At 44.5% G+C, this 23,970-nt stretch overlaps 1 protein-coding gene across 1 annotated transcript in view; it reads right to left on the reverse strand.

Annotated features, from left to right (window-relative positions):
- Positions 1–23,970, reverse strand: part of NECAB2 (N-terminal EF-hand calcium binding protein 2) — a 332,316-nt gene that overhangs the window by 122,113 nt on the left and 186,233 nt on the right. Inside the window, exon 5 of the mRNA XM_060788246.2 lies at positions 17,051–17,148. Within this exon, the coding sequence (XP_060644229.2) occupies positions 17,051–17,148 (98 nt within the window). The remainder of the gene's footprint in view (positions 1–17,050; positions 17,149–23,970) is intronic.

The following is a 23,970-nucleotide window of genomic DNA, read 5'->3' on the forward strand; positions in this document are numbered from 1 at the left end:
TAGGCTAAACCCACAATAGCTTGGATCTCTCTATCCACAGCCAATCTAAATTGCTTGACAACAGGAGAACATGCGGATCAACAATAGGGCTCCACAGCCACCTATGGACCCACCGCCAAGTCACCACATCTGGAAGACCATCCTCGAGCTACAAGTGATCGCCTAAGTACAGAGGCGGCCCTAGGTAATTTTCAAAGGTAAGCAAACAGTATTTTGCCCCCCCCCCCCCAATCATTGATATATATTTTCTGTTCATTGTGGGAGTTCTGTGTGCCATATTTGGTTCAAGTCCATCATTGATGTAGTTCAGAATGCTCTTTGATTGTAGGTGAACTATACATCCCAGTAACTACACTTGCCGCACTTGCTCCCTTGCCTGGCCCACTTTGGGTCCAGAGGAGTGCCTGAAGACCCCGGCGTGTGCAACAAAAGCCACCTCTTCTCCTGACTTTCTCCTCAGCCATTGGGACCAAGAAAGAGAGAGAGACAGAGGTGGAGAGAGAGAGACAGAGGTGGAGATGACAGAGGTGTGCACCTACCTTTCCTGAAGGTAGGCGCAAAAACAAAGGAGGGAGCGAAGGTGGGAGATACCTCCAGCCGAAGGGGCTCTCTCTCTCTTTCTCTCTCTCTCTCTCTCTCTGAAGAGAAAGTCAGGAGAAGAGGCGACTTTTGGTGCGCACGCTGAGGTCTTCAGACACGCCTCCAGACCCAAAGCGGGCCAGACGCGGCGGCTACGCCCCTTGGCCCACCCGCGGATTGGGGAGAGGAGAGGAGGCGGGTGGAGCACCGGGGGATCGGGAAAGGGAGCCGGTCATGGGGAAGGGATCGAACGCGGAGAACGATTGAGTGCCGGCTCTGCTCACGCACCCGGTGGCCGGGTGGAATAGGAACGAGAGGGGCTAGGTGAGACCCAAGGGCCCAGCCCCTTTGGGAAGAGGATCACCCGGCAGCGAGGCAAGAAAGCCGAAGCTCCCCCCGGACTGCTAGGGCTGTTGTGAGCTGAGGGGGCGCTCCTCAAGTGGCGGTCGAGGGGCATTTACAGAGGCGCCTCTGCACCCCTGGCAAAAAAAGTGTTCTGCGACCGCTTACTTCGCGTAGTGGACGAGCCGCCCCTGCCTAAGTAAGTAAGTACCATATATTCCGGCATATAAGACGACTGGGCATATAAGACGACCCCCAACTTTTCCAGTTAAAATATAGAGTTAAGATGACTCCCATGCATAAGACTACACCCGCGTATAAGACGACCCCTGACTTTTGAGAAGATTTTCTTGGGTTAAAAAGTAGTCTTATACACCAGAATATACTGTAAGTGCAACTCTGGAGACCAGGGTTCAAATCCCACTTGGCCATGGATGACCTTGGGGCAGTCACACTCTCTCAGCATCAGAGGAAGGCAAAGGCATCAATTTCTGAACATACCCAAGCCATTATACCCCACTGTCTCTTTCAGCTATTTTCCATTACTACCCGACCCCAGCTTCCTTTAATGGCCGAATCCAGGTTTTTGTGGACCAAATCAATTCTATCCGGTTGCACCTTATCCATGCATATTTCAAGAGCAAAGGGCGCCCTGGGAAATCTGCTAGAAGCATTCATAAATATTAACTCTGAACAAGTAGGACAGGTTGCAGATACTTCGGTTACCTTAATAGACCAGATTTGCCCAAACGTCACTTTGCATGAATCTTTAGAATAAGAGCAAGCATTTGCTGAAGTTTGCTTCCACGCTCCCATTCATACATCATATATATCGGAGTTGGTGTGACATTTGCAATGTGGGGAAAGTGGCTGTGGACACTTCAAATAAATCTAACGCTGAGGCTCGCACAGTTTCCAAGAGTGCACCTTCTGCCTTTCTTTCATGTGCTGGAAAATCTATTAAGTATTGCCGAAGGCTTTCATGTCCAGAATCACTGGGTTGTTGTGAGTTTTCCAACCTGTAAGGCTATGTTCCAGAAGCATTCTCTCTTGACGTTTCACCCACATCTATGGCAGCCATCTCTCTCTCTCTCGGTCCCAGTGGCTGAGAAGAAAGTCAGGAGAAGAGGTGACTTTTGGTGTACACGCCGGGGTTTTCAGGCACGCCTCCGGACCCAAAGTGGGCCAGGCAAGGGAGCAAGTGCGGCAAGTGTAGTTACTGGGATGTATGGTTCACCTACAATCAAAGAGCATTCTGAACTCCACCAGTGATGGAATTGAACCAAATATGGCACACAGAACTCCCATGACGAACAGAAAATATATATCAATGATTGGTTGGGGGGGGGGGGGCGTCAAAATACTGTTTGCTTACCATTGAAAATTACCTAGGGCCGCCTCTGAAACTAGTGTGAAGTCATGCAATTTGGGTGAGTATATGATATAAACTGTCCCACGAGGTCTCTTCCAACTCTATGATTCTATCCTTCCATATCTAAAATGCTTGTTTGTGGGTTTTATTTTGTCTCTGTCTTGAATAAAAAGCTGCAAAGAGGGTGGCAGAGCCCAAGGTGGGCGTTTCACATCCTCCATCTGCTATTTGTGAGTCTGTGAGGCTTCTTTTTGCAAGGGAAGGGCGGCAAAAACAAAAGTAATATGCAACACAATGACACAAGCGCACATCTGCAATAAAAAAAATATCAAGCTTACTAGCCTAGCAGTTTTCTTTTCAAAGAACGATTGCAGATGGTGAGTATTTTCAGAGGCATAATAAGGATGTTTACAGTGCTGCCATCAAATAGTCTCTTGGACGTATTTCAAGGAGACATCCAAGGGAAACTGTCAGCTCCACATGTGGGTCGAGAAACTCGACATGGATGTCAGCCTTAGTAGGTCATCATGAGGACGGTTTCGGTGTTTGGGGAGAGGAAAGCTCTGTGGATCTCTGGGTTGGTGTTCAGAAAGATGCTTCCACGCTAAATATTTCATTTGACAATTTCTGTTCAATATTTCATTGGCCTTCTGAGTCAAAGAGCCGGGTTGCGAAGCATCGAAAATGCTGGAAAAGATGCTGCTGAGCAAGCACACGCAAACCAAGAAAGGATGGGGCTTTCAAAAAGATCTTGGAGTCCTCGTGGACAACAAGTTAAACATGAGCCAACAATGTGATGTGGCAGCAAAAAAAGCCAATGGGATTTTGGCCTGAATCAAGAGGAGCATAGTGTCTAGATCTAGGGAAGTAATGCTACCCCTCTATTCTGCTTTGGTTAGACCACATCTGGAATACTGTGTCCAATTCTGGGCACCACAGTTCAAGAGAGATATTGACAAGCTGGAATGTGTCCAGAGGAGGGCGACTAAAATGATCAAGGGTCTGGAGAACAAGCCCTATGAGGAGCGGCTTAGGGAACTGGGCATGTTTAGCCTGAAGAAGAGAAGGCTGAGAGGAGATATGATAGCCATGTACAAATATGTGAGAGGAAGCCACAGGGAGGAGGGAGCAAGCTTGTTTTCTGCTTCCTTGGAGACTAGGACGCGGAACAATGGCTTCAAACTACAAGAGAGGAGATTCCATCTGAACATGAGGAAGAACTTCCTGACTGTGAGAGCCGTTCAGCTGTGGAACTCTCTGCCCCGGAGTGTGGTGGAGGCTCCTTCTTTGGAAGCTTTTAAGCAGAGGCTGGATGGCCATTTGTCAGGGGTGATTTGAATGCAATATTCCTGCTTCTTGGCAGAATGGGGTTGGACTGGATGGCCCATGAGGTCTCTTCCAACTCTTTGATTCTATGATTCTATGATTCTATGATTCAAGGTTGATCGTCTTTCCAGTGACCTGTTTGGCAAGGATGAGAGGACACAAAAGGCCTGGATTCAGGAAATTCTGGGCTTATAACAATGTGTCTGGACTAGCCGTCCTCTGCCACGCATTGCTGTGGCCCACTCTGTGTATATGTGTGTATCTCAGGAACGGAAAACGGAATGTTGGTGGACAAGAAAAGAGATTTAAAGATGGGCTCAAAGCCAACCTTAAAAACTCTGGCATAGACACTGAGAACTGGGAAGCCCTGGCCCTTGAGCGCTCCAGCTGGAGGTCAGCTGTGACCAGCAGTGCTGCAGAATTTGAGGAGGCACGAGTGGAGGGTGAAAAAGAGAAACGTGCCAAGAGGAAGGCGCGTCAAGCCAACCCTGGCCGAGACCGCCTTCCACCTGAAAACCAATGCCTTCACTGTGGAAGAAGATGCAGAGCAAGAATAGGGCTACACAGCCACAAACGGACCCACAAGAATATTGGAAGACAATCATCCTTGGAAAGCGAGGGATCGCCTAAGTAAGTAAGTAAGTAAGTAAGTAATGTGTGTAAATAATAACAACAACAACAACAATAATAATAATAATAATAATAATAATATGCTCCTGCTTATCTTCTTACCTAATTGGATTTACCTACTTCTTTAAAGTGCTTTTTACTTTGCTGCTTTTTACTTATCTATATAAACAAAAATGTAATGTTCGTTTGTGGGATTAACAGAACTCAAAAACCACTGGACGAATTGACACCAAATTTGGACACAAGACACCTAACAACCCAATGCATGTCCTTCACTCAAAAAAATTGATTTTGTCATTTGGGAGTTGTAGTTGCTGAGATTTATAGTTCACCTACAATCAAAGAGCATTCTGAACTCCACCAGTGGTTGAATTCAAAGCAAACGTAACACAGAGGACTCCCATGACCAACAGAAAATACTGGAAGGGTTTGGTGGGCAGTGTCCTTTGATTTTGGAGTTGTAGTTCATCTACATCCAGAGATCACTGTGGACTCAAAACAACGATGGATATGGAGCAAACTCTGCAAGAATACTCAATATGCCCAAATGTGAACACTGGTGGAGTTTGAGGAAAATAGAATCTTGACATTTGGGAGTTGTAGTTGCTGGGATTTATAGTTCACCTCCAATCACAGAGCATTCTGAATACCACCAATGATAGAATTGGGCCAAACCTCCCACACAAAATCAATCCCACCGCAACCTATTCAGTATTCAAATTAGGGCGAATCGGGTATTTGTGCCAAATTTGGTCCAGTGAATGAAAATACATTCTGCATATCAGATATTTATGATTCATAACAGTAGCAAAATGACAGTTATGAAGTAGCAATGAAAATAATGTTATGGTTGGGGGTCACCACCACATGAGGAACTGTATTGAGGGGTCGCAGCATTAGGAAGGTTGAGAAACATTGCACTATATCCTTTTGAGAAGATCAGTAGCACCTTCCTTGTGGTCCATGGAAACAGATGCCTCCTGGGTCAGACTTAATTGGTCCTTTAGTGGAAGGGCACTGGCTCCAAGGCTCTTTTCAGTAGTCCACTGTCTCAAGTACGGTTGGGCAGGAAAGTAAGATGAAGCCTCTGAAATTTGGAACGAGCGTTGGCTTGCTTTCAGGGCTTCCTGAGGCCAAGAACATCTCAAGATCTCATTAGTCCCCAGACTCAAGGGAGCCAATATGCTCAGAACATGTCCTTAGCAGCCTTCATTTGACCATTTTTCTCGTTCACCGATGAAGACCTTAGACATCGGTGGGAAAGCTTCTCCAGCCACTGAAGCAATTAAGGGAGCAGCGCATTAAGACCAAGCATTTCTTATTCAACAGAGCAGAGCTTCAAAAAGCCCAGGTTGAAAATCAATGGCTTATTTTTAGACCTTTCTCCCTTAAAATGGGGGAGGCATTCCAGGATGAACTCACAGCTCCTTTGCAAAACTAACTTCATTCCCAGGCTCTTTTCGGGCTAGTTCATCCAAAAATTAAATTATAATTTTCCCCAAATCATAGAATCATAGAATCAAAGAGTTGGGAGAGACCTCATGGGCCATCCAGTCCAACCCCATTCTGCCAAGAAGCAGGAATATTGCATTCAAATCACCCCTGACAAATGGCCATCCAGCCTCTGCTTAAAAGCTTCCAAAGAAGGAGCCTCCACCACACTCCGGGGCAGAGAGTTCCACTGCTGAACGGCTCTCACAGTCAGGAAGTTCTTCCTAATGTTCAGATGGAATCTCCTCTCTTGTAGTTTGAAGCCATTGTTCCGCGTCCTAGTCTCCAAGGAAGCAGAAAACAAGCTTGCTCCCTCCTCCCTGTGGCTTCCTCTCACATATTTGTACATGGCTATCATATCTCCTCTCAGCCTTCTCTTCTTCAGGCTAAACAAGCCCAGCTCCTTAAGCCGCTCCTCATAGGGCTTGTTCTCCAGACCCTTGATCATTTTAGTCGCCCTCCTCTGGACACATTCCAGCTTGTCAATATCTCTCTTGAATTGTGGTGCCCAGAATTGGACACAATATTCCAGGTGTGGTCTAACCAAAGCTGAATAGAGGGGTAGCATGAATGTGCACATTATTATACTTGGCTTTACGGCTGCTTTGTAGTTTAATCTGTGAGAGGAAGCCACAGGGAGGAGGGAGCAAGCTTGTTCTCTGCTTTCCTGGAGACTAGGACGCAATGGAACAATGGCTTCAAACTACAAGAGAGGAGAATACATCTGAACATGAGGAAGAACTTCCTGACTGTGAGAGCCATTCAGCAGTCGAACTCTCTGCCCAAAGTTTTTAAACAGAGGCTGGATGGCCATCTGTCAGGGGTGATTTAAATGTAATATTCCTGCTTCTTGGCAGGGGGTTGGACTGGATGGCCCATGAGGTCTCTTCCAACTCTTTGATTCTATGATTCTGTGATTCTATGAGTGTTTCTCAGCCTTCCTAATGCTGCAATTTTGTCATTTTGGAGTTGTAGTGGTTGAGATTTATAGTTCACCTACAATCAAAGAGCATTTCGAATTCAACCAGCAATGGAATTGAACCAAGCTTGGCACACAGGACTCCCATGTCCAACAGAAAATATTGGAAGGGTTTGGTGGGCATTGACCTTGAGTTTGGGAATTGTAGTTTGCCTACCTCCAGAGAGCACTGTGGACTCAAACAATGATGGATCTGGACCAAACTTGGCACAAATACACAATATGCCCAAATGTGAAACCTGCTGGAGTTTGGAGAAAATGGACCTTGACATTAGGCAGTTGTAATTGCTGGGATTTATAGTTCACCTACAATCAAAGAGCATTCAGAACTCCACCAACAATGGAATTGAACCAAACTTGACACACAGAACTCCCATGACCAACAGAAAATACTGGATGGGTTTGATGGGCATTGACCTTGAGTGCTGGAGTTGTAGTTCACCTACATCTAGAGTGCACTGTGGACTCAAACAATGATGGATCTGGACCAAACGTGGCACAAATACTCCATATGCCCAACACTGGTAGAGTTTGGGGAAAACAGACCTTGACATTTGGGAATTGTAGTTGCTGGGATTTATAGTTCACCTACAATCAAAGAGCATTCTGAACTCCACCAATGATGGAATTGAACCAAACTTGACACACAGAACTCCCATGGCCAACAGAAAATACTGGGTCGGTTTGATGGGCAAAGCCCTTAACATTTGGAAGTTGTAGTTGCTGGGATTTATAGTTCACCTACAACCAAAGAGCATTCTGAACCCAGTGCTCTATGGATCTGCATCATAACACACTACCGCATGGCCAACATTGAATACTAGTGGGGTTGTGGGGGGGATGCTGTTTTTGAATTCTGAGAGTTGTAGTTTACCAACTCCAAAAAAGGAAGAGAAAGACAGGTGGAGGGCTCTTCAGCCTTCTCTGCCAAAGGGGTTCCTAAGACCATCAGAAATATGTGTTTTCTGATGGTCTTTGGCAACCACTTTGAAACCCCCTTGCAACAACCCTGACCCCCAGAGAATGGAAGCAAAGAATGGAAGCTGAATGAACTTTCTAGGAGAGAACATGACTTTTTAAAAAAAATGGCAATATTCTTCGCTCAACATATTTTTCCCTCTTAACATTTACGAAGCAACTGCAAACGCAGGCTTTTAGCTTCCAGCAGCTCCTAAATGTCAAACCTTCCTTCCAAATAATTGCTCATGCAAGAGAGTGGTCAAAGAAAAATTAACAGGAGGAAATCCTAAATCACAGCTTCGGAAGGTGTCAGGAGCAAAACCAGATAACATCCAAAGCTCAAGGAGGTTTTGTTTTTGATTTGCAATGGCAGACTGGAGTTTTTGAAAGGCTACTTAGGTTAATACTCAGATTCGCATGAGAGTTGTCGTTTGAGGCACCAGCACCTTTTGGCAGAGAAGACTGAACACCTTGTAAAACTACAACTCCCATGCTTCCATAACACTGAATCACCAGCCTTCTCAATTTAAAGAGGAATGGCTTTGCCTCATTTGCACTGAAAATGGAACTTACTTCCAAGCATTATAGAATTCAAATGAAAAAGTATTGGGTGAGTTTTGATTCTCAAGTTTTCGAGTGGGTGCCCTCCCCCTGTGTTTCTTAATATCTGTTTGTATATACAAAACTTACGAATTAGGTACGACTTACGATTTCTAAATGAAGATTTACACACCTGTAGTAAGTACCGCAAAATTAAACAAGCAATAACAAGGATCCGCCTAGTCAAAGCCATGGTATTCCCTGTAGTAACCTACGGATGTGAGAGCTGGACCTTAGGGAAGGCTGAGCGAAGGAAGAGAGATGCTTTTGAGCTGTGGTGCTGGAGGAAAGTTCTGAGAGTGCCTTGGACTGCGAGAAGATCCAACCAGTCCGTCCTCCAGGAAAGAAAGCCCGACTGCTCACTGGAGGGAAGGAGACGAGAGACAAAGCTGAAGTACTTTGGCCACATCATGAGGAGACAGCAAAGCCTAGAGAAGACAATGATACTTGGGAAAGTGGAAGGCAAAAGGAAGAGGGGCCGACCAAGGGCAAGATGGATGGATGGCATCCTTGAAGTGACTGGACTGACCTTGAAGGAGCTGGGGGTGGTGACGACCGACAGGGAGCTCTGGCATGGGCTGGTCCATGAGGTCACGAAGAGTCGGAGACGACTGAACGAATGAACAACAACAACACTTTCAAACCAGGAACAGAACATTTTGTTACATAGTGTTATCTTAGGGTATATCTGCATAGTAGATATCTCTTTTACCGCCATGTTTCAATATGATGGAGGCTTGGAAGCTATAGTTATACAAGGCCTTCCACCTTCTGTAGGGAGCTGTGGTGGTGCAATGGGTTAAAACCTTGTGCTGCTGAACTGCTGACCTGAAGATTGGCAGTTCGAATCCGTGAGATGCGTTGAGCTCCTGTGTTGCGACCCAGAGCAGGAAACTGGACCCTAAGACAACAATCCACCACACTTGACTTCAGGAAAAACAATCCTTTTTATTGATGAAAGATGAGTACAAAAATAGAGGAAAATATGCAAGGTGAAAAGCCACAGTAAAAATCAGCAACAAGAAATGTCCATGAACAAGATCAAAAACCCACAGTAACACTGCTAAATCCTGGAACCTGTTAGCAATCCACAGGGGCGGCGCGTCCATTACGCGAAGTAAGCGGTCGCACAACACTCTTTTTTGCCAGGGGCACAGAGGCGCCTCTGTAAATGCCCCTCGACTGCCACTCAAGGAGTACCCCCTCAGCTCACAACAGCCATTGGGACCAAGAGAGAGAGAGAGAGAGAGAGAGAGAGCCCCTCCGGCTGGAGGTATCTCTCACCTCTGCTCCCTCCTTTGTTTTTGCGCCTACCTTCAGGAAAGGTGGGCATCTCCACCTCTCTCTCTCTCTCTCTCTCTCTCTCGGTCCCAATGGCTGAGGAGAAAGTCAGGAGAAGAGGTGACTTTTGGTGCACACAAAGAGTTGACTTTTGGCATGCCTCCGGACCCAAAGCGGGCCAGGCAAGGGAGCAAATGCGGCAAGTGTAGTTACTGGGATGTATAGTTCTCCTACAATCAAAGAGCATTCTGAACTCCACCAATGATGGAATTGAACCAAATATGGCACACAGAACTCCCATGACAAACAGAAAATATATATCAATAATTGGTTGGGGGGGGGGGGGCAAAATACCGTTTGCTTACCGTTGAAAATTACCTAGGGCCGCCTCTGGCAATCCACTAACCATACTTGAAGCATTAGAAAAACTCCGTGGAACAAAGCCACTGGAAGCAGGAGAACTGCAAGAATCTGCACATGAATCTGAAAAGATGCCTGGTCTGAAGATGCATCCAGGCGGGAGGCACTTAAAGCCGAGAAATCTATTATGTGACACACCTGAAGGCTTTGAAGGTCTTGTTTGCATTTCTCTCAATCTAGCTGACCTTCATAAACCTTGCGATTCCCCCCTGCTCTGGCAAATCTGCCCTCTCCTATCCTCATTAGAGAGCCTAGGTGTCAGATTCTCTGAAGAGCCAAAAGGGAGTGAAAGTTCGCCGCTTGGCTCTGAAATATTCTCATGGGAATTTGGACTTTCGCTTTCCAAGGCTGCAGGAGTTTCTTCTACATTGACCTCAGAATCAACATCCTCATTAGCATCAGGAAATACATTAGCATCAGGAAATACAGTCAGAGAATCAGGTTCAGGTTCACACACAGGCTGAACCCCAACATCCTGTCTGTAAGCTCTAGCACCTGCCAACCTAGCAGTTCAAAAACATGCAAATGTGAGTAGGTAAATAGGTACCACTTCAGTTGGAAAAGGCAAAGAGATGCTCCAAGCAATCTTGTCAGCCACACAACCATGAGGTAAGAATGTAGGCTCCTTGGTTTGAAAATGGAGAAAAAGGTGCCTCCCCAGAGCCCCCAGAAGCCGGAAATGAAAGGAGAAGCCTCTGCTTTTGGTTGTGTTTGTCTTTCTCATTGTATATGATTGTAAAGACATTGAATATGGGTTGTTGTAGGTTTTTTTGGGCTATATGGCCATGGTCTAGAGGCATTCCCTCCTGACGTTTCCCCTGCATCTATGGCAAGCATCCTCAGAGGTAGTGAGGACCTCACTACCGCTGAGGATGCTTACCATAGATGCAGGCGAAACATCAGGAGAGAATGCCTCTAGACCATGGCCATATAGCCCGAAAAAACCTACAACCCAGTGATTGACAATACATTAAGACATTGAATGTTTGCCTATGAATGCTGTAATCCACTCTGAGCCTTCCTAGGGGAGAAGGGTGGGCTATAAGTAGTAGTAATAATAATAATAATAATAATAATAATAATAATAATAATAATAATAATTTGATACACAACAAGTTTAGTACACAGTGAACAAGATCATTATGATGGCTTTTGTCTTTGATCACATGTCGGACACTTCCCAAGTGTCTAGGACTGTTGTTGTTATTATTGTTGTTATTGTTGTTGTTATTCTCTGCCAAAGAGTGCTGAACCACAGCAAACTACAACTCCCAGGATTCCATAGAATGGAGCCATGGCAGTTCAAGTAGTTTCAAAGTGCATTAATTCTACAATATAGATGTACCTCCAGCCTGGCTCTCCGTTTCCCAATATCTTCATCCCACCCCACTTTTCCAAGCAAGACTCTCTCCAACCTTCATCTGACAGCCTTTAATGCTCGAAGACAGGAAAAGTGCATTCCTCATCACAAGCCATCAATGTCTCAGAGTTCCTCAAAACTGATCATTCTGCAAGTTGGCCTGTCAAAAGAGTCCCAGCGTGAAAAGCTCATTATCTATTCATTTGAATAGGTGACTCAGACCCGCTTTTTTCGACATCAGGGAAAAGACCCATTGGAGCAAAAGAAGGATATTACGCCAAAATCAAGTTGGAAAAGGGAACATAGAGGTCATCTAGCCCAACTCCTTGCCATGTATAACACACACATTCTTGAAATCTATATTTCACGGTACATTGAAAACGCATTTAATTCTTGCTTTTGAGAAGCAATAAATGTTTCTTGTTCATTAGCAAATTATGCAGATGGCCTCATGGAAACACCATATGCTGAAAAACCGTAACATGGTTCTGACGTTGTTCAAACATGCTATCTAAATATCATGATGGCAAAAACAGAAAAATGGCTTGTCTCAGGGCAGTGTGCTTCCTCCATCAATGTTAATCATTTACACAAATGATCAACCACTGCCAGAAGGGACAGAGATTTTCATGTATGCTGATGACCATGCCATCACCGCTCAAGCAGGGAGCTTTGAAATGGTTGAACAGAAGCCCTCTGAAGCTTTCGCTGGTCTTACTGCTTATTACAGGGAAAACCAGCTGATTCCTAATCCATCTAAAATGCAGATGTGTGCTTTTCATTTTAAGAACAGAGAAAGATGGGGGTGGAGACTAAGTGGTCTGAAGGAAAAAGTGTCTTTTAAACTGAAGTTTGAGGTCCCAGTTTGCCAGTTGGAGTTTGGAATGGGTAGAGAGAAGAAGTGTGGGTGTTAGCGAGAGCAGTTTGGGTTTTGAAGAAGTTTGGGTCAGTCTTTTGTGTAGTATTCAGAATAGCTATCGAGAATATAGCTAGAATACTGTGTGGAGCAGTACCCCGTTAGTGGTCTGTCCATTTCCTTAGGAAGTCTAGTTCAGGGTTTTTTGCCTGATTCCTAAGGGGCATTTTTGGGAATTACGTTCAGAGATTCATTTCCTGAAGTAATTTTCTGTGTTGAAACTTTTAAGACTTGTAACCCAGGGGTTTTTAAGATCTTTACTCTCATGCAACCACAAGTTTTTTATACCAGTATTTTACTGAAACCATTAAGCATTTGTACCTGAATAATTCAAGCCTGTTCAATAAATGTTCTTGTTATTTTTATCAACTTATACCAGCCTCAGTGTGAATACCTTTGTGGTCAGTTGCGGCTCAACCCATTATGCAAAGTAAGCATTTGCAGTATAGTTGATTTTGCCCAGGGGCGCTCTTGGGGGAAAATAGACCTTGACATATGCGAGTTGTAGTTACTGGGATGTATAGTTCACCTACAATCAAAGAGCATTCTGAACTCCACCAATGATGGAATTGAACCAAATATGGCACACAGAACTCCCATGACGAACAGAAAATATATATCAGTGATTGCCGGGGGTGGGGGGGCAAAATACTGTTTGCTTACCATCGAAAATTACCTAGGGCCACCTCTGTTCGTGGTCAAAATGTTATTAAAGACAGCTTCACAATAGTTTCTAAGAAACGATAGTGTTTACAGATCAAACTCTCAATATTACCTCAGCCTAATTAATAGTGACATGGTGGCAGCGGGAATCTTTTGAAGAATCATTTTAAGTCTCTCAGTTCCAGGGGTTCCCAGTTCCTAACTTTTAAACAGACAGTTGGTTCAGCAACCATACTCCCTCTATATTCAGATGAGCTAGTCTGTAGTGGAGGTGTTATCATTATACACTGCTTGACTATCAAGCAAACAATGGGTGTGAGAAATAATATGATATGAAAGCTGACTGGCACAACCTGGGGATCACAACAAGACACAGTGACGACATCTGCTCTTGTGCTTTGCTACTTTGCTGCTGAATACACCGGCTCAATTTGGAATACAGCTCAACATGTTAAAACAGTGAACATGCCACATTATCAAAGATGTCTACACCCTACACCTATGGAGAAATTACACAGTTTAGCTGGTATTACGCCATTTAACATCCATCAGGAAGTAGCAGCTAATAATGAAAGGACCAAGGCATTGACATCTTCAGCCCATCCTCTATTCAGATATCAACCAGCAAGCCAATACCTTAAATCAAGAAATAGCTTCCTAAGATCTACAGAGATACTCGCAGGAACACCTCAGCAAGCAAGAGTCCAAAAGTGGCAGGCTAAACCCCAGAACCTCAATCAGCAGCTGAGCGCGGATACACAAGCATGTGGACAATTTCTACAGAAAGGAGGAAACCATGAAAATGAACAAAATCTGGCTACCAGTATTTAAAAACTCTAAAATTACAACAGCACAACAACAGAGAGGAAACAAACAAGGACATCTAATCACCTCTCAACGAAAGTTTGCTCCAGGCACTGTCAGGCCATTATATGCTAATCAAGGTGGTCAGTTGAAACATTCACACCTAGCTCCAGGAGACAAGAGTCCTTTGTCTCACCCTGGTCCACCCTGGTCATTCCGGGCCCAATTCAAGGTGCTGGCATTGGCCTTTAAAGCCCTAAACGGTTCTGGCCCAACTTACCTATCCGAACGTATCTCGGCCTATCAGCCCACCAGGACCCTAAGATCTTCTGGGGAGGCTCTGCTCTCCATCCCGCCTGCTTCACAGGTGCGGCTTGCGGGAACGAGAGACAGGGCCTTTTCTGTGGTGGCCCCTCAGCTTTGGAACGCCCTCCCCATAGAGGTAAGATCAGCCCCCTCGCTGATGGTGTTTCGGAAAAGATTGAAGACATGGATGTTCAAACAAGCATTCGGTTAATCCGGTGCAAAGAAATTGATGATTAAGGACTGGTAATCATGGACGATGAAATTGGACTACGATTCTAGTTAAGGGATGCATTGGATTGTATTGGTGGCCCAATACTATGTATTGTATGTTGTTTTTATGCTTTTTATACTGAATATTGTTGATTGTTTGTAGAGTTGTAAACCGCGTTGAGTCGCCAATTTTGGACTTACAAGCGCAGTAATAAATAAATAAATAAATAAATAAAATATATAAACCAATTTTCCTAGTTTCAACAGACCTCACTACCTCTGAGGATGCTTGCCATAGATGCAGGCGAAACGTCAGGAGAGAATGCCTCTAGACCATGGCCATATAGCCCGAAAAAACCTATAACAACCAAGTAAAGAAGGTGGAGGCATTACTTTTCATTCAACCCTCGTATCTATCATGGCAAGAGACTCAAATCCAGAGAAAGATTTATCTCTAGCATTAGCTTTTATGGAGATAAGAGAGAGAAAAATGGGGGAAAAATGAGAAAGGGAGAATGGATTATAAATGAGTCGCGAGAAATAACTGGGTTGTTTAGGGCTTCCATAACTCTCCATTCCGAGACAACACCAGCCGGTCTCTCTAAATCAGAAAGTAATTACAATCCCACACTTTGTTTTGCTCGTTTACTTTCCTGCTTAATTACTGAGGATTTTTTATGAGCCTCCCCCCTAGAAAATAATTGCCGCATGTCTCCTTATCAGAAAACGAACTATCAGCGATCTTTTCAAGACGGGAAGCATCAACACCAATTAAAAACAGTTACGCAAGCGATTCGGAAACAAAAGGCCGGCAAGTGAGGGTTTTTTTTTTCATAAAATGCATCCAATATGTCATTTAAACAACATTGCACCTGCGTTGACTTGCAAAGAAAGGAGGATTTTCGCTCTAAAGAGTGAATGTGCTGAGCAGGTTTTGCAAGGGACAAGAAATGCAGCCGTCGTCAAAAGCACATCAAAGTTTTCCCTTTGAAACAAAGGCAATGCGCTGCTTCAAAAGCCAGAGAGACCAGAGGTGGGAGGAACATCTTGGGGGGAAAAGACTAATGAAAGTCAATCCGCACTGTTCAAAAAAAGTGTTTTTTTGGAAAGGTACTTAGGCTTCTATCCAGATATGTCACCAGGCTATAGATGCGATGTTAACGGACTTTTATCAAAACATGTTGTGTTGACTATAGGAACGAAAAACATGTTTTCGGTATGTGAGATACAGCAAATGTATTCTGGCAAGTGATCTGTTGGAAAACGGAGGAAGTATTTGAAGTTTGGGTTGTTATAAGTTTTCCGGGCTGTATGGCCATGTTCAGAGGCGGCCCTAGGTAATTTTCAATGGTAAGCAAACAGTATTTTGCCCCCCCCCCCCCAACCAACCATTGATATATATTTTCTGTTTGTCGTGGGAGTTCTGTGTGCCATATTTGGTTCGATTCCATCATTGGTGGAGTTCAGAATGCTCTTTGATTGTAGGTGAACTATACATCCCAGTAACTCCACTTGCCACATTTGCTCCCTTGCCTGGCCCGCTTTGGGTCCGGAGGCGTGCCTGAAGACCCCGGCGTGTGCACCAAAAGTCACCTCTTCTCCTGAGTTTCTCCTCAGCCATTGGGACCAATAGAGAGAGAGAGAGAGAGAGAGAGGTGGAGATGCCCACCTTTCCTGAAGGTGGGCGCAAAAACAAAGGAGGGAGCGGAGGTGGGAGATACCTTCAGCCGGAGGGTCTCTCTCTCTCTCTCTCTCTCTCTCTCTCTCTTGGTCCCAATGGCTGTTGTGAGCTGAGGGGGCGCTCCTCGAGTGGCAGTCGAGGGGCCTCTGCGCCCCTGGCAAAAAAGAGTGTTTTGCGACCGCTTACTTCGTGTAATGGACAAGCCGCCCCTATCATAGAATCATAGAATCATAGAATCAAAGAGTTGGAAGAGACCTCATTGGCCATCCAGTCCAACCCCCTGTCAAGAAGCAGGAATATTGCATTCAAATCACCCCTGACAAATGGCCATCCAGCCTCTGCTTAAAAGCTTCCAAAGAAGGAGCCTCCACCACACTCCGGGGCAGAGAGTTCCACTGCTGAACAGCTCTCACAGTCAGGAAGTTCTTCCTAATGTTCAGATGGAATCTCCTCTCTTGTAGTTTGAAGCCATTGTTCCGCGTCCTAGTCTCCAAGGAAGCAGAAAACAAGCTTGCTCCCTCCTCCCTGTGGCTTCCTCTCACATATTTATACATGGCTATCATATCTCCTCTCAGCCTTCTCTTCTTCAGGCTAAACATGCCCAGTTCCCTAAGCCGCTCCTCAAAGGGCTTGTTCTCCAGACCCTTGATCATTTTAGTCGCCCTCCTCTGGACACATTCCAGCTTGTCAATATCTCTCTTGAATTGTGGTGCCCAGAATTGGACACAGTATTCCAGATGTGGTCTAACCAAAGCAGAATAGAGGGGTAGCATTACTTCCTTAGATCTAGACACTTCCTTAGATCTAGACACCCTGGCCATGTTCCAGAAGCATTCTTTCCTGACGTTTCGCCCACATCTATGGCAGTCATCCTCAGAGGTTGTGAGGTCTGTTGGGAACTAGGCAAGTGGGGTTTATATATCTCTGGAATAATGTCCAGCGTGGGAGAAAGAACTCTTGTCCGCTTGAAGCAAGTGTGAATGCTGCAATTGGCCACCTTGATTAAGCCAAAACCATGAATTAAGAGCTAGTGAAGGCGAAAAAGACCACATGTTTTAAGCAACCAAACCTGGTGAAAAGCAGAATCTGCTCCATATGGAGACGTGATCAACTATGAAACGGCGACTCACCCGTTTGGTGTAATCCATGGCCTTCAAAATGGAGAGGTTGAGGGTCTCCAGAGAAGCCAAGACATCTTCGTAGTCTCCCATATGGTCAGTAAAATAATCTGGATACCAAGGATGTTGCAGGATTCAGAGAAGAGGAAAGTTGGGGAGAAGAATAAAGACGATCACGTCAATCATGTGCTGCTCTGAAGATTGATCAAGAGAATATCTCAAATAGCACAATTTGACAAATTGCTGTGAGCCTAATTAATAATAATAATAATAATAATAATAATATGTATCCCGCTTTTCTTGCTAAACAAGACACAAAGCAGCTCACAACATTATAAAAAACTATACAAGTCAGCATACATATATATAACAATCTATATAAATTGAAATGTAATGTTCGTTTGTGGGATTAACATAACTCAGAAACCACTGGACAAATTGACATGAAATTTTGACACAATACATCAAACAGTCCAACGAGTGTTCATCACTCCTAAAAATACAGCCCCCCCCCCAGCAGAATGGACTTAAAAACCCCCAAATACACTATATATATATATATATATATATATATATATATATACACACATACATACATATATATATATATACACACACACACACACACACACACACACACATACATATACTCTCTCTCTCTCTCTCTCTCTCTCTCTCTCTCTCTCCTTGGGGAGAAGCCAAAGTCCAAAAGTAAATGCAAGGTCATGTGTCATTGTTTTTTTTTTAGTGTTTTATTGTTTTTGATTTTTTATTATTTGCTTATGAGTTTTACTGTTATATTTGTATGTTGTTGTTTGTTGGAGGTCTTGACCTTTGTAAGCCGCATAGAGTCCTTCGGGAGATTTTGCGGGGTATAAATAAAGATAATAATAATAATAATAATAAGGTCTTACAGGAGGCATGAAACAAAACTTTTTGACACAAGTCTTCACAGAAGAAAGGAGCAAAAGTCTTTGGCAAAAAGGCTTACAATACACAAGATCAAGAATTTTTGGTAAGAAGTCTTTTGCAAAGCTGACGTTGTAGCTGTAACACAGAGACCGGAACACAAACACACCAAGTAGATCAGTTGCTGCCAGCACTGACAACTGCCTTTTCTGCTAATTTATAGCCCTGAGCTCCCAGCACAGATATTCCTAGGTCGAAGTTTGATTGCTCAGCGTTTTCTAACTGACCTTCTTTCTTCTTTTGCCCTTTGCCATTCTTGAAATGTAGGGACTTGTAGTATGTCTTCGTCACCTTCTCCTTCCTTCTCAATACTTGGCCCCAAATCTCCAAGTGTGACCTCCTCATCCTCCTGTTCTACCTCCTCCTCAGAAGCAGAAATATAGTCCACTACACTATATCCTGATCTTATGACTGACCAGAAGGACCTCCGTCTTGTCTGGATTCATTTTCAATTTGTTTCTCCTCATCCAGTCCACAACAGCTGATAAGCACCGGTTCAGGGTCTGGGCTATTTCCATGGCTTTTGGTGGAAATAAGTAGTAGAGTTGGGTGTCATCTGCATACAGATGGCATTGAACAACAAAGCTCTGGATCAGTGTTTCTCAATCTGGGGGTCGGGACCCCTGGATGGGTTGTGAGGGGGTGTCAGAGGGGTCGCCAAAGACCATCAGAAAACACAGTATTTTCTGTTGGTCATGGAGGTTCTGTGTGGGGAGTTTGGCTCAATTCAATCATTGGTAGTATTCAGAATGCTCTTTTATTGTAGCCCAACTATAAATCCCAGCAACTACAACTCCCAAATGTCAAGGTCTATTTTCCCCAAATTCCATCAGTGTTCACATTTTGGCATATTGAGAATTTATGCCAAGTTTGGCCCAGATCCATCACTGTTTGAGTTCACAGTGCTCTCTGGATGTAGATGAACTGCAACTCCAAAACTCAAGGTCAATGCCCACCAAACCCTTCCTGTATTTTCTGTTGGTATGGGAGTTCTGTGTGCCAAGCTTGACTCAATTCCATTGCTGGTAGGAATGCTCTTTGATTGTAGGTGGACTATAAATTCCATTGCTGGTAGGAATGCTCTTTGATTGTAGGTGGACTATAAATCCCAGCAACTACAACTCCCAAATGACAAAATCAGTCCCCCCTCAAACCCACCAGTATTAAAATTTGGGTATATTGGATTTTTGTGCCAAATTTGGTCCAGTGAATGAAAATACATCCTGCATACAAGATATTTACATTACAATTAATAACAGCAGCAAAATGACACTTATGAATTAGCAACAAAAATAATTTTATGGTGTGGTGGGGGGGGGGGGGGTCACCATAACACGAGGAAGTGTATTAAGGGGTCGTGGCATTAGGAAGGTTGAGAACCACTGCTCTGGATGATCTTCCTGACTGTGAGAGCTGTTCAGCAGTGGAACTCTCTGCCCCGGAGTGTGGTGGAGGCTCCTTCTTTGGAAGCTTTTAAACAGAGGCCATCTGTCAGGGGTGATTTGAATGCAATATTCCTGCTTCTTGGTAGGGGGTTGGACTGGATGGCCCATGAGGTCTCTTCCAACTCTTTGATTCTATGATTCTATGATTCTATGATCTCTCCCAGCAGCCTCATGTAGATGTTAAACAACATGGGGGACAATACTGAACCCTGCAGGACCCCATAGGACAATGTCTGTGTGGTTGAGTAGGCATCTCCCATCGCCACCATCTGGGTCCGTCCCACCAGGAAGGACTGGAGCCACTGCAAAACAGTGCCTCCAAGTCCCATCCCAGTCGGTATCGAAGGCTGCTGAGAGGTCCAAGAGAACCAACAAGGCAGAGGCGGCCCAACCCATTATGCAAAGTAAGCATTTGCAGTATAGTTGATTTTACCCAGGGGTGCTCTTGAGGTGCTCTTGAGGGAAAATAGACCTTGACATATACAAGTTGTAGTTATTGGGATGTATAGTTCACCTACAATCAAAGGGACAAATGCAAGATACTCCACTTAGGCAGAAAAAAACGAAATGCAAAGATACAGAATGGGGGACAATGCCTGGCTTGAGAGCAGTATGTGTGAAAAAGATCTTGCAGTCCTCGTGGACAACAAGTTAAACATGAGCCAGGAATGTGATGTGGCGGCAAAAAAAGCCAATGGGATTTTGGCCTGCATCAATAGGAGCATAGTGTCTAGATCTAGGGAAGTCATGCTCCCCATGCTCTATTCCGCTTTGGTTAGACCACACCTGGAATATTGTGTCCAATTCTGGGCACCACAATTCAAGAGGGATATTGACAAGCTGGAATGTGTCCAGAGGAGGGCAACATAAATGATCAAGGGTCTGGAGAACAAGCCCTATGAGGAGCGGCTTAGGGAACTGGGCATGTTTAGCCTGAAGAAGAGAAGGCTGAGAGGAGACATGATAGCCATGTATAAATATGTGAGAGGAAGCCACAGGGAGGAGGAGGGAGCAAGATTGTTTTCTGCTTCCCTGGAGACTAGGACGCAATGGAGCAATGGCTTCAAACTACAAGAAAGGAGATTCTATCTGAACATGAGGAAGAACTTCCTGACTGTGAGAGCCGTTCAGCAGTGGAACTCTCTGCCCCGGGGTGTGGTAGAGGCTCCTTCTTTGGAAGCTTTTAAACAGGGGCTGGATGGCCATCTGTCAGGGGTGATTTGAATGCAATATTCCTGCTTCTTGGCAGGGGATTGGATTGGATGGCCTATGAGGTCTCTTCCAACTCTTTGATTCTATTATTCTAAAGAGCATTCTGAACTCCACCAATGATGGAATTGAACCAAATATGGCACACAGAACTCCCACGACGAACAGAAAATATATTATCAGTGATTGGTTGGGGGGGGGGGAGTGGGCGCCAAAATAATGTTTGCTTACCGTTGAAAATTACCTAGGGCCGCCTCTGCAACAAGGACACACTCCCCCTGTCAAGTTTTCTGTGCAGATCATCTACTAGCCCTAGTTCTTTTGGGATAATTTCAGTACCAATGTCAAAAAGACCTTGAATCAACTAGTTTCTCCCAATAACTGATGCGAGTTGATAAAAACCTGATTTGAATTAGTCATTCATACTTTCAGTAAGTGATCTGCATTAAAGAATTGAAAGTGTACTCTTTCCAGTTAAAGGGCCTTGGATTATCCTTTCCCATCATTGCATTTCTGGGTCAGCATTTCCTGGGTCTCAGGTGGTGTTTGTATAGTCTACGGATTTTGTGATTTGTAATGGTCTGAGGATTCAGTGCAAATAAGCGAGAACTGAAATGGATGAGGCTTCCTCAAAGCCGCAGTAAATTCAGACCTCCAAATTGAACTTCCATGGAAGTATTAAATAAAAAGTACTATCTTTCTGGTCCCCAATATAACCCCTTTCTATGAATCTCTAGGTACTAGAAAAGCCTAGAGTGAGGGGGAGATATTGTAAATATAGATATTTATACATATACTAGCCACCCCCTGCCAGGTGTTGCTGTGACCCAGTCTGGTGAACTGGAAAATGAGAAAGTGTTAGTTTCTAATATATGTAATTTCTTTCTGCTTGTGGGTAAATAGTATTTCTTGCTGTTTCTTTGTCAGTGTTGATGTGGAGATTGTCTGGTTTGCCTACTCTGGAACATGCAAGATATCATTGTCAACTCCCTTAAAGTTCCTAACTTAAAACACAAAGCAGATGTGTTAACTCGTTGACCTTCTGGCAAACAAACTAGTCCAATGTGGGCTAGGCAAAACTACAGTGAGGTGGATCTGGATTTGGTTTAATGGACGAACCCAGAGGATGATTCTCCCCAATGCTTCCTCTTCATCCTGGAAAGAAGTGACGAGCGGAGTGCCGCAGGGTTCCGTCCTGGGCCCGGTCCTGTTCAACATCTTTATTAATGACTTAGATGAAGGGCTAGAAGGCAGGATCATCAAGTTTGCAGACGACACCAAATTGGGAGGGATAGCCAATACTCCAGAGGACAGGAGCAGGATTCAAAACGATCTTGACAGATTAGAGAGATGATTGGCCAAAACTAACAAAATGAAGTTCAACGGGGACAAATACAAGATACTCCACTTTGGCAGGAAAAACGAAATGCAAAGATACAGAATGGGGGACAATGCCTGGCTCGAGAGCAGGACGTGTGAAAAAAATCTTGGAGTCCTTGTGGACAGCAAGTTAAACATGAGCCAACAATGTGATGTGGTGGCAAAAAAAGCCAATGAGATTTTGGCCTGCATCAAGAGGAGCATAGTGTCTAGATCTAAGGAAGTAATGCTACCCCTCTATTCTGCTTTGGTTAGACCACATCTGGAATACTGTGTCCAATTCTGGGCACCACAATTCAAGAGAGATATTGACAAGCTGGAATGTGTCCAGAGGAGGGCGACTAAAATGATCAAGGGTCTGGAGAACAAGCCCTATGAGGAGCGGCTTAAGGAGCTGGGCATGTTTAGCCTGAAGAAGAGAAGGATGAGAGGAGATATGATAGCTAGGTATAAATATGTGAGAGGAAGCCACAGGGAGGAGGGAGCAAGCTTGTTTTCTGCTTCCCTGGAGACTAGGACGCAATGGAACAATGGCTTCAAACTACAAGAAAGGAGATTCTACCTGAACATGAGGAAGAACTTCCTGACTGTGAGAGCCGTTCAGCAGTGGAGCTATCTGCCAAGAAGTGTGGTGGAGGCTCCTTCTTTGGAAGCTTTTAAACAGAGGCTGGATGGCCATCTGTCAGGGGTGATTTGAATGCAATATTCCTGCTTCTTGGAAGGGGGTTGGACTGGATGGCCCAGGAAGTCTCTTCCATCTCTATGATTCTATGACTCTAATGATTTTCACCCTTATAATCCCTCCTTCTAATAAACCTATTGGCACATCTAAACCCACCCTTGCAGATGTCGAACTGAGTAAGTTTCACTCCTTTTAAAAAAGTAAGACCAAAATTGGTGCTACCATCCTTCCCATGAAAAAAGAAGCAGCGTTTCATATCAAACTGACATTTCTCCCAGAGCCCTCCTATAAATAACCTCAAGAGACAGACCATTAATTAGCCCCCCTTGGCTTAATTAAAATGCCATCTATCCCTCGGAGCAGTGTGCAAGGGGAGCCGAGTGACAGCAACCGCTGGAAGAGGAGCAAAAAGTCTCCCTTCTGCTGTGATCTACTGCAGTTTGCTGCTGATAACATAAAATAAACCCAACCCAGCTCCCTCCTTTTCAGCAGTTGCGGATAGCTCTCCCTTCTCTTCCTACAAGGGACCGAAGAAATAAATCACTTTGCAGACTCTACTTTAGAAAGGCGAATGGATAAAGTAAATCCTTTCCCAAAGAGGATAAAGCAAAAACCTATTGCACGGTCCCTAAATCTCGAGAAGAGGAGGAAAAAGGGGGAAGGAAAAAAAAGATTGCAATTTTGATATGGAAAGGGGACAGTCGGGAAAGTGGCACATTTGAAATAGGATTAAATTGTAATTTTGATTAAAAGGCTTTGCAAACAGAAGGGAGGTATTGGCGCTCCAGCTAACCGGGGATTTACGGCACCTGTAAAAACAGCTGTTGGGTGAGCCAGAGGGGTGGATAATATTGTGTAGCATCACAAACGCCACTTGGTTCCAACCAGGTTTGTTTGCACATCCTTGTACAACGCACAGTCAGGAAGTTCTTCCTCATGTTCAGATGGAATCTCCTCTCTTGTAGTTTGAAGCCATTGTTCTGCATCCTAGTCTCCAAGGAAGCAGAAAACAAGCTTGCTCCCTCCTCCCTGTGGCTTCCTCTCACATATTTATACATGGCTATCATATCTCCTCTCAGCCTTCTCTTTTTCAGGCTAAACATGCCCAGTTCCCTAAGCCGCTCCTCATAGGGCTTGTTCTTCAGACCCTTGATCATTTTAGTCGCCCTCCTCTGGACACATTCCAGCTTGTCAATATCTCTCTTGAATTGTGGTGCCCAGAATTGGACACAATATTCCAGGTGTGG

Source organism: Anolis sagrei, chromosome 8, assembly GCF_037176765.1.
Source record: "Anolis sagrei isolate rAnoSag1 chromosome 8, rAnoSag1.mat, whole genome shotgun sequence".
Taxonomy (NCBI): domain Eukaryota; kingdom Metazoa; phylum Chordata; class Lepidosauria; order Squamata; family Dactyloidae; genus Anolis; species Anolis sagrei.